Raw genomic sequence first — 11,467 nt, forward strand, 5'->3', positions numbered from 1 at the left:
ATCGACATTGACCATATTATGGGTACTGGCATTGAAGGCTCACACATTGCTTAAATGGTCGTGGCATATATTTATGGAGTCAAGTTATATCACATTGGCGAGGTCATTTCCCTGTGTGGAAAAGTGCATAGGAGATGGGTCTGATAGGGAATTTGGAGCTGGAGTGGAACACGATTGTCATAGGCATGAAACATATTGGTATATGTTGTGTGGGGCAGCATGACAATATTTTTTGGTGAGGGAAGATGAAGTCTAGAAACCTCATTGTTGCTGATACTTATCATTTTTTTTGCAGTGAGGAAGCTCGGCACGGGGAGCATCCTGTTTTATATGCTTTTTGGAGGACCAAAATTCCTAACAAAATTATCCTCTTCTCTTAGCTGGTCTATCATAACAAAAATCTCACATATGATAATTTACATAAGCAATAGTGGCATGGTCCTAGTGTTTGTTCTATCTATAGAATGGACATGGAAAACAACAATCATATGTTTCTCAAGTGTCAACACACAATTCAGGTATGGAAAAAACTGTCATCTCTTATTGGTTTTCCATACATACAATATGATTGCATTATGGACTGTATGAAGTGGTGGAGTACTCAGAAGATTACAGGGAGGATCATTCCACCTTTTCCTTTTTGGGCTATATGAAAATGGTAGAACAAGTGCACTTTTCAGAATTCTACTGAAGACTTATTTATGGTATATGAGCGTACTATATCAAATCTATCAATGTTCACTTCTCTTGATCCATGCACCAAAAATACGCAACACAAGCGGACCATGACACTGATGGAGTATCCAATGGGATTTTTTGATGTGATGTGCAAATGAATACTTTTGGCTGTGGATTTTGGATTGCCATATCAAATGAATTGGAATACAGGATTCACTGGAATGCTGAAAATGGTACAAATACCAAGGCAGAAATAATGGTTTTGTGGGGTTCTTTATGGTTCACCAGTTTCCTGAATATCCCTGATATACATATATATGGGGATTCCAGGATTATCATCGAACAGGTAAATGGTTATGCAAATATCAAATATACATTGCTCCTTGGATGGTTAGGGAGAATTGACCTTCTATGGAAATAGCTTAACAATTCTAGAATTATGCACATAGGAAGAGAACATAACAAAGATGCTGATGATCTTTCAAAGAGGGGACTACAAGGTAATTTTGGTAATATTCACATCGATATAATTCTAGGTCACAACATTCTAGATGTTGGGGAATTTCCTTTCTCTGGGTAATTTCTTCCTCCCCACTTTTTCTGTATATATTTATATGTCTTCTACTACTAAATCTACTAGTTCCCTTGCATGGATGGAAGGATATGAGGTGATTCTGTCATTCCATGAACTATCTCATTCGCCATATGTTCTTTTGTTATATTTCTGTCTATCTCTTATAAATTTCGGAAAAAAAACAAAACAAAACAAAGCAAAGCAAAACAAAAAACAAAAAACAAAAAACAAAGAAAAAAAACACAAAAAAACTTAAAAAACTTTTACTACAGGTGAATTCGACATTTAAAAAGAGTTAAATTATATAAACCTTGGACAACAATGTATATGGTTGTGTGAATATTTTTTTACGTTCAAAAGAAATAAAATAAAATATACTTTTGAGAAAAATGGAACTCTCGAAGGAGCTCTAGAGAAAAACCTAACTTGCAAACAACTGTCACAGTTAGGAGTCTTGGCTCTCATTATGGAGATAAGGAGTCTTGGTGCATGAGAGGGTTTCTTCTCTTTTGGGTCTTTTGGTCCTTTTTGGAAAAATACTTGGAAAGGAAGAGGAGAAAGAGTTTGGAACAGGATCAGTATTGGATGTTAAGTGTGAAGCCAAACTGACGCACATTGTGTTAATGCTTGCACCGACTCCCCGACACTTTGTCATCCCAGCCGTAACCACCACACTCACGTCGAACCTACCACACTTCCATTCATTTCTATATCTTCATCCAAATCATATGCATGATTCTAGATCCTCCTTCAGCCTTTATAAATTTGTAATTTCTTTGGTCAAGGAATGTAAGTAAGGCCAAGACGTCTGTGGAATGTAAAGTGTGATTTCATTATCCATTAGTGATATATTTTCTCTGTCTATTTCATGCAATTGTGTTGTCTCCCACATTGTTTTACGTCCTGCTGCCTCTGTTAATGTTTTGACATGATGTGCTAAATTTAACAACTAGTATCGGAGCCAATGATTTACATAGTGTCGTGGATGTGTCATAGGATTTTTTAATTGCTGACTTGTTGCACTATTGTTGTCTGCCTGAACATGCGGGCCAGATTCCAGTCGAAGTTCATTCCTCCTGAGTAGCATTGCAAGAAGCCATTATTGAGCAGCAACAATTTGCCTATATAATTATTCTCTACTTGCCAGATCCCAGTCAAATCTCGTTGCAAGAAGTTGTTATTGAGAAGCAACAACTCATCTCTGCAATTTTTCTCTGCAAGAAGCCGTTACTAGCAGCAAAATGTTGTCTGTTCTTTGCAAGAATTGGTTAGATTTCTTTGTTCTGAAAATACACTGGATAGGGTGGAGGTCCTGGCTTGAAAGGACCATCACAAATTGGATGAGGAACAAAAGGGAAGGGAGGACGACTGTTGTCGTTGGAGTGCGAAACATGGAGTTCGATGATATGTTGTAAGCTTTCCAAATGGACATGTCTATGTACAGGCCACTTATATATGGACTCTGAAGACTTTATTTTTTTTAGTGTTTATGTTTTTAATCGATGCTTAAATAATATATATGTTTTTATATTTATTATGAAACATATATAATTTTATATGGATATTTTGAATATGATATTTTGAAATGGAAAGGTCATTATTATTAAAGTCTAAAATGGTGATAATTAAAGTTTACATTTTAAGTAGAATTTTTGTTTTTGGGACTTGAATTTTATTGACCATGAAGGCAACAGTTACAGATATGGAAAAGTTGAGCGGGGCTAATTTTTCCCTATGGAAATCACAGATGGAGGATATAATGATTTTAAAAGATCAATATTTTCTGATTGAGGGAACAACAAAGAAACCCTCAATATTTTCTGATTGAGGGAACAACAAAGATTGGAATAAACTAGATAGAAAGGTGATTGCAAAAATCCACCAATATCTAGCAAAGAATGTGTATTTTAATGTGTCCGTAAAAAAGATGACGGAAGGATTATGGAAGAAGCTCCATGATCTATTGAGAAGAAAACGACATCAAACAAAGTGTTCTTGATGAAGAAGATTTATAATCTCAATATGAAGGAGGGTGCTTCAGTTGCTAAGCACTTGAATGCCTTTTATATTATTACTAACCAGCTTGCCTCTGTTAAAATAATTTTAGATGATGAAATTAGAGCCATCGTTAAGGTGTTCTATGCCAGACAGCTGGGAAAATTTAATTTTACCTATGAGAAATTCAACAACTACTGGGACCATAACGTTTGATGATGTCAACAACAGTTTAATGAATGAGGAGTTGCAATGCAAGTCAATTGTGGAAAACTGGGGAGGAGAAGCTCTAGCTCTAGCAGGTCGTGGTATGAGAATTGATTGAGGCTGACAAGCGCGATCAAGATTAAGAGGCCAATCAAAATCAAGGAGGGGTAGGATCGTTTTCTTTCATTGTGGCAAAACTAGGCACATGATGTAAGAATGTTGATCCTAGAAGAAAGGAAAAAAGGATCAAAAACCGTCTAGTACAAATCACAAGTGGTGCAGCACAAATGAAAGTGAGACTAATGTTGTAGCCACAGATGGTGATGTGTTGTTTATTTTTTCAATAGAGGATGCATGTGTATATACATATAGCAGTAGCTTTGATTAGATCCTTGACTCTGGGGCATCTCACCATGTAAACCCATGCAAAGATAGTTTTGTTGCATATAAACCTGGTGATTATGGTAGAGAGAATTTGGGGAATAATCATTTTTGCAGTATTTTTGGAGTGGGAGATGTCCAGATCAAGATGAAAGATGGACAAGATATATTGTTGAAACAGGTCAGGCATGTACCATAAATGCACATGAGTTTGATCTTTATGGGACGACTAAATGATGAAGGCTATTCCAAGAACTTTGGAAAAGGGGGCTGGAAAATTAGCAAAGGAGCATTGGTTGTGGCCAAAGGACCCAAGACAGGAACATTATACACATTGAAGGCACTGATAGCAAAATCATATTTGGCTACTATCACAAAAGAAGGAAATTCAGTAGATCTGTGGCATAAACGCTTGGCCCACTTCAGCGAGAAGGGCTTAAAAATCCTTGTTGGTAAAAATTTATTGCCATATTTGAAATCCTATAGTCTTGATCTTTGTGAGGATTGTATATATGGTAGACAAATAATGGTTTCATTCCATAGAGGTGGCCATGACAGAAAGAAAAATGTGTTAGAATTGATACACTCAGATGTGTATGGTCCTGTTAACATCAAGTCATTAGGAGGAGCATCATATTTTATAACATTTAAAGATGATGCATCCAAGAAGGTTTGGGCCTATCCTATGAAAGGTAACTATGAAGTGTTTAAAATATTTCAAAAATTCCATGTTGTTGTTGAAAGAGAGACTAACTGATTGCTCAAGTGTTTAAGAACAAATAATGGTGGAGAATATTGCTCAAATGCATTTAAGAAAAATTGTAACAGGTTTGAAATAAATAATGAGAAGACTATGCCTAGTACTCCTCAATAGAATGATGTCATAGAAAGGATGAATCACACCATTATGGAAAAGGTGCAAATTATGTTGTCCAATTTTTGTTTGGAGAAGGATTTTTGGGCTGAAGCAGTCAAGACTGCTTGCTACCTCATAAATAGATCTCTAAATACAACCTTGGATGGTGGTATGCCTAAAGAAGTTTGGATTGGTAAGTAGTTGAATTATTCTCACTTCAAAATCTTTCGATGTGAAGCATTTGTACATATTCCCAAAGAAAATAGAACTAAGCTAGATCATAAAAATATGAAATGCATTTGTATGGGATATGTGGGTGAAGATTTTGGTTATCGTCTATGGGATCCATTCAAACATAAAATTAGTAGAAGCAAGGATGTTATATTTAATGAGTTAGAAATGTTTAAGAGGACTGAAGGTGAGCTAGAGATAATGAAGGTTAATGATAGGTTTGAAGAGCAGCAAGAAAACATCCCACCAATGCAACAAAATGAACAACAAATTTAAGAGTAGGAAGAACAACAAGTGGAAAATGAAGAACACCAAGAAGAAGGAATCTTGCAGGAACCTTTAGAAGAGATTCAACTCGATATTGCACCACCACAGTTGCTTTGCAGATCTTCAAGTCCTCATAAGCCTTCACAAATGTATCCTCCTTCAAACTATATTTTGTTGGCTAATGAAGGTGAGCCTAATTGTTTTTCAAGAAGCTTGTAAACATGAGCACAATAAAGAATAGATGAAAGCAATGGAAGAAGAAATGAACTCTTTGCTGGAAAATAGAATTTGAGAGTTGGTAAGCCTCCCAAAAGGTAGAAATGCTATACAAAACAAATGGGCTTACAAGATTAAGCATGAAGGTGATGAAAAGAATGAGAGGTATAAAACAAGGTTGGTGGTGAGAGGATTTTCCCAAAAAGAAGGTATTGACTTCACTGAAATTTTCTCACCTGTTGTTAAGATGTCATCCATTAGAGTCATTCTTGTTCTTTTTTCTGCTTTAGACTTAGAATGTGACCAATTAGATGTTAAAATTGCTTTCCTTCATGGTGAATTACAGGAAGAAATTTATATGGACCAACAAGAAGGCTTCATAGAAAAAGGAAGAGAAGATCTTGCTTGCAGGTTGAAGAAGAGTCTCTATAGGTTGAAATAGACACCTCGACAATGGTACAAGAAATTTGATTCATTCATGTTGGAACATGGTTTTCACGGTTTGGAAGCTGGTGGTTGTGTCTATATCGAGATATGATTAGGAAAGTATATCATATTATTGTTATATGTGGATGACATGTTGATTGTTGGACATGATAAGAATAAGATCAATAGGTTGAAGAAAGATTTGGGTAGCAAATTTGCAATGAAGGATTTGCGACCAACACAACAAATATTGGGCATGCAGATTATGCGTGATAGGAAAAACAAAAGGTTGTCGCTGTCACAAGAAAAATATATCAAGAAGGTGCTTGAAACATTTAATATGAAGGATTCCAAGCCAGTGGGTACACCCCTTACATCCCACTTCACGTTGAGTACTAAATTATGTCCTAGTGATGACAAGGAGAAGGAAGAGATGAGCAGGATTCCTTATGCTTCAGCAGTCTTGATGTATGTTATGGTATGCACACGACCAGACATTGCATATTCAGTGGGAGTAATAAGAAGGTTCCTTGCCAATCCATGCAAACAACATTAACAAGCAGTAAAATGGATTTTGAGGTATCTCAAGGGTACTAGTTATTATTGTTTATGTTTTGGTCATAATGAGACCGTTCTTGAAGGATCTACAGATGCAGATATGGCTGGAGATAGGGATGCTAGAAAGTCCACTATAGGTTATTTGTATACATTTGTGGGTGCAACAATATCTTGGGTGTCAAGGCTACAAATAATAGTAGGTCTCTGTATAACAGAAGCAGAGTACATATATCTACAACAGAGGCTTGTAAAGAGATGTTATGGATGCAGCGATTCCTAAGAGAGATAGGAATAAAGCAAGACAAGTATGTGTTATATTGTGATAGTCAGAGAGTGTCACTGACTTGACAAAAAACCCAGCATTTCCCTCAAAAACCAAGCACATTGACTTAAGGTACCATTGGGTCTAGCATGTGTTGGAGGAAGAATAGTTATCCTTGGAAAATATCCATACAGATAGGAACCATGTTGATATGCTCACTATGATTCTACCAAGAAATAAACATGAGTTATGTAGAGGCATGGTAGGACTCATTGTGACTTGATTCATGACTCTTATTTGGCTTCAAGTGGGAGAATGTTAAGTATGAAGCCAAATCGACACAAACTATGCTAATGCCTGCATCGACTCCCCGAACTTTGATGTCCTACCCGTCGCTGCCACACTCGCTCAGAACCTACCACACTGCCATTCATTTCTAGATCTTCATGTGAATCACATGTAGGATTCTAGATCCTCCTTCAGCTTCTATAAATTTGTAATTTTCCGAGCCAAGGAATGCAAGTGAGACCAAGGCCTCTCTAAAATGTAAAGTGTGATTTCATTCTCCATAAGTGAAATATTTTCTCTATCTGATGAAATTGTGTTGTCTCCGACACTGTTTTACATTCTGTGGCATCTGTTAATGTTTTGATGTGTTGTGATAAAATTTAACACTGGACAAGGGAAGCAACACAAAGCTACTCTTTGATGTATTAGTTCTTGAGTTGGGTGGAACTAGTAAAACTAATTGTTTGGCAGGATAGAGGAGTCTTAATATCTGAATGTTTGACTCATAAATCACTGTCACCGAACTGTTGGAAGATTAAGAGCTCGGGAAGACACATACTAATTACCGGTTTGGTTGGAAGGGAAGAGAGCATTTCTCGGGACGATCTATAAGAGATAAGTACATTTGGTAGTGTTTTTACTCGTATGAAAATATGTTGAGAATGTTAAGTAAATTATGTGATAACAGTTTTCATAGAAAATATATTATAATTATTATTGCAAACATGGTTATATTTTGTGAGCCCAAGAGAATAGTAGGTATCCATAAGACCAAGAAAACAAGTTCTTCATATCCATTCACAATTATATGGGTTGTTATACTACAATCTTGAAATGTGGATAGGGTTAGTGCACTCCATCCCTTAGAGAATCGAGGGTAGAACAGTCCACTATCACTCGGGTGGTATCAACCTCATGGGCCAACATGAAATCTGGAGGGATTCCGGCTCTCAACTCGAGGTGCGAGTTAGTTAATAATTGAGCTGATTAACATCCCGGAAGGAAAGAGAAGTAAAAGAAGAACCACTTATATATATATGACAACAGGAAAATAGATTCGACACATATGCTATAGCAATCTGTAGTAATAGTGACTACACTAGCAAATTGCAAAAGGAAAACTGATATTACATTTCCTAAAATATAACAGACACATAGCTGAACTCATATGCCAGAGAAAAGAAACAAAATCATTAAACCATTACTTTCATTCACACAGTCACCATAATAATTGAAATATCTAGGTACAGAGATAGGCAAAAGAAGTTCGTTCACAGCAAAATAAAATGGAACTCAGAAATGAGTTAACCTCATACTATTTAGCAAACCGTATCACTTCCGCTCAGACAAAGGGCTATTTAACCATTAAAAATTGAGATACCGAAAACTACAGATCAATCCACAGCTGTGGAGGTAGTAGCAATTAAACAATCTGGTAACCATAAGTCCATTTGCAAAGACAAACTATTGACGGAAGGACTCAAAACGAGTTCCACAAAGCATGATTAAACCCTGTAAAAGATACGGCAGAGGCCTGTATCTGAGCCATTAAACTAACAATGTTTCAGAACCCCCGGAAAAGGAGATGGGACCGATGGAAGGAAAAGCCCAGAGGAAATCTTCGTGAGGTTACCAATACTCTGAGCCAGAAAAGTCAGAACCTTGAAAAGGGCATGCCTGATCAGTATAGGCGTATTTGTTCATACAAGAATTTGAAATGAGCAACATTATTATTATTGGTAAAGGTACCTGCAAAATACGTAAGGGGGAAAAACCTTTAACTTCAAACTTGGAAAAACCTAAAACTGTCAAATACGTAAAGTGATTGAACTCTTAGCTGTTAAATGGGCCATATATGTGCCGAAATCTTATCTGGAAAGAATCCAACAAAAATGAATTCAGCTCTGAGAAATTAGGTAAAGGAAAACGAAGGATGAGGAACATATAACCGCAAGTGATGTCCCGAACTATTGGACATCACCGTCCAAATTGTAAATTTGGGCTAAGGCGGAAGCACCCACCAAGAAACCAGTTGATCTTACGGCCACACTTTCGGATGAGGCACCACCTGTCACCTTCTATCGGAAACCTCCCCTCCTGCGTCCCTTGTACATAAACAAGAAGCAATCAACTCCCTTCTCATCTTTTTATTCATTCTCGATTCGTCTTTGTTGAATGTTATACTGGCTTGAGTATGGCGGTGGGAGGCGCCCACGCCCTGGACATCGAGATCCGAATTACAAACAATGGTAGCGACGGCGGGAGGAGATTCATCAATGACATAGCGGTTGAGTATGCAAAGCACACATTGGCCAAAGCCGCCCGATTCATCTGGAAGACCTTCGACCAGTCGCCCAGTGAGAGGAAGCCGGACGTGAAGACTATAACTCTGTATGTGCAAAACCTGACCGAGATTGCCTAGAACGACATATACTTAAACAGTGACTACGTTGCCAAATACGTTGCCGGCGATGTAAAGAGTGAGATCACCGGCCTTTTCTTCCACGAGGAAACGCACGTATGGCAGTGGAACGGCGAAGGTACTGCGCCAGTGGGGCTGATCGAAGGCGTCGCGGATTATGTTCGCCTCAGTGCCGGCCTCGCCCCCCAAACATGGGTCAAGCCCGGCGCCGCTACAAAGTGGGACGAGGGCTACGATACCACTGCCAGGTTTTACGCGTACCTGGACACCATTACCCCTGGTTTCGTTGGCAAGCTGAATGTGAAACTAAATTTTAAATATGACGTCGGATACTTCAAGGATCTCACTGGTAAATCCGTGGATGAGCTTTGGAGTGATTACAAGGCTAGGTATGCAAATCGACCCGAGAAAAGCCTGCGTCACGTCTAGATTTTATTTCTCAATAAGAAATAACATCTTAGGGGGTGGGTTTTAAATTTAAATATCATCGCAGGTAATTTAATCTCAGAATAAATGATATGTCCCTGGCATGCCTGGACAGTTTGCTTGGCGTGGTAAACAATATCAGGAAGGTTACAAGCATTGTCATTTGTAGTTGTATAATAATACCATGGAGTTGTAAGTAGTGTTGAGAGTATGTGGTGAGGTATCCACACACTTCATAAAATATGGCTTGACAGGTGATAAGGATAAGTTATTCCGCTTAAGATACATTATTGTTTTATGCTCAACTTTCAGAGAAATGTCAATGGATTGGACAATATGTATTTGTTTTCCTATATTTATATTTGAAATGCTTATAATAATAATTTCATTTATATTTATTAAAACATCAAATTATTTTGTGGTTTCCTCGCTTTTAAAATAGTATCAATAATGTTTTTTTTTTTCTTATATAATATTGATAATTTATTTTATTTTTTCCCAATATTGGGGTTGTGTTTTGAAAAGTGGTTAAAATATTTGGGAACAACAAGGTTTTGGTAAAAAATAATAATAGATTTTGTGGGAAAAGGTACCTTTAGGTTAGCTGTCGATAAGAACATTTATGAAAGGAAGCAAATTAGATAGTGAATTGGATGTCGGAAATCCTATTCATAAGCACCATAAAAGAAATAAATCTAAAACGATAAGATTAGGGGCCAATTTGACTATTGTGATATGGAAGTAGAGTCCTTATATTATATCTATATATCATTTTAATATTTATAATAATCTTGGAAATTAAATTATTATTTAATAAAAGCATATGCTTATATTTTATCTACTAAATTTGAAACTTATATGGAAGTAGAGTCCTTATTTTATATATATATATATATATATATATATATATATATATATATATATATATATATCATTTTAATATTTATAATAATCTTCGAAATTAAATTATTATTTAATAAAAGCATATGCTTATATTTTATCTACTAAATTTGAAACTTAAAAGTAAGGGAAAAAAATGTTTTCTATCATTTTAAAAACTTTAATAGATGTAATAAATGTATAAAAATTTAAAATAATATGATAAAAATTTAAACAAATAAATATTTCTAATTAAATATTTTTCTCGCTAGGAAATAAAAGCATATAAAAAGATAAAAAATTGCAGTTAAATATTTATTTCATTGGAAATAAAAATATAGAAAAAAAAATTAAATCATTAACTTACTTGGAAAAATTAAATTTATGTATAAAAATAAACCTTTCTATTTAAATATTTACGTGTATCAAAATTGATTACAGTAAGGTGTAAGTTGATTGGAATCAATATTTTAAAATTTTAAGAGTTCTTTGAAGAAAATAAAAATAGATAATGAAAATGATTTAAATGTGTTTTAAACTATTTTAGATGTATCTTAATTCTAGATCTACCAATTATTGAAAAAGAAAAATTAACTCTGGATCTACCAATTATTGAAAAAGAAAAATACGAACTGACTACATTAGAGAAGAATACCATGGGAAAAACCATTGGTTAAAATTACCTTGGAAAAATATTTTACAATAGAGAAGAATAATATGAGAATTTTTTTATTTTTTATTTTATTTTTTTATTTTGACCTACTCAAAGTGTTAAACATTACAACATCTCTACCATATTGG

General features: G+C 35.6%; 1 protein-coding gene across 1 annotated transcript; it reads left to right on the forward strand.

Annotated features, from left to right (window-relative positions):
• Positions 1-9,133: 9,133 nt before the first annotated feature.
• Positions 9,134-9,790, forward strand: LOC149216563 (uncharacterized). The gene is made up of 2 exons (XM_089390001.1): positions 9,134-9,330; positions 9,382-9,790. Exons 1-2 carry the CDS (start codon positions 9,134-9,136, stop codon positions 9,788-9,790), a joined length of 606 nt encoding a protein of 201 aa, XP_089246127.1.
• The last annotated feature ends 1,677 nt before the right edge of the window (positions 9,791-11,467 follow it).

This window comes from Pinus tabuliformis, chromosome 1_1 (assembly GCF_031772625.1).
Source record: "Pinus tabuliformis cultivar Carrire ecotype Pingquan chromosome 1_1, CPIR1, whole genome shotgun sequence".
NCBI classification, from domain to species: Eukaryota; Viridiplantae; Streptophyta; class Pinopsida; order Pinales; family Pinaceae; genus Pinus; species Pinus tabuliformis.

Excerpts from the sequence above, each read along its gene's own strand:
- LOC149216563 (XM_089390001.1), top strand. The coding sequence starts at position 9,134 with ATGGCGGTGGGAGGCGCCCACGCCCTGGACATCGAGATCCGAATTACA. Across the intron at positions 9,331-9,381 it reads GACGTGAAGACTATAACTCT|TGACTACGTTGCCAAATACG; the intron begins GTATGTGCAAAA and ends ATACTTAAACAG.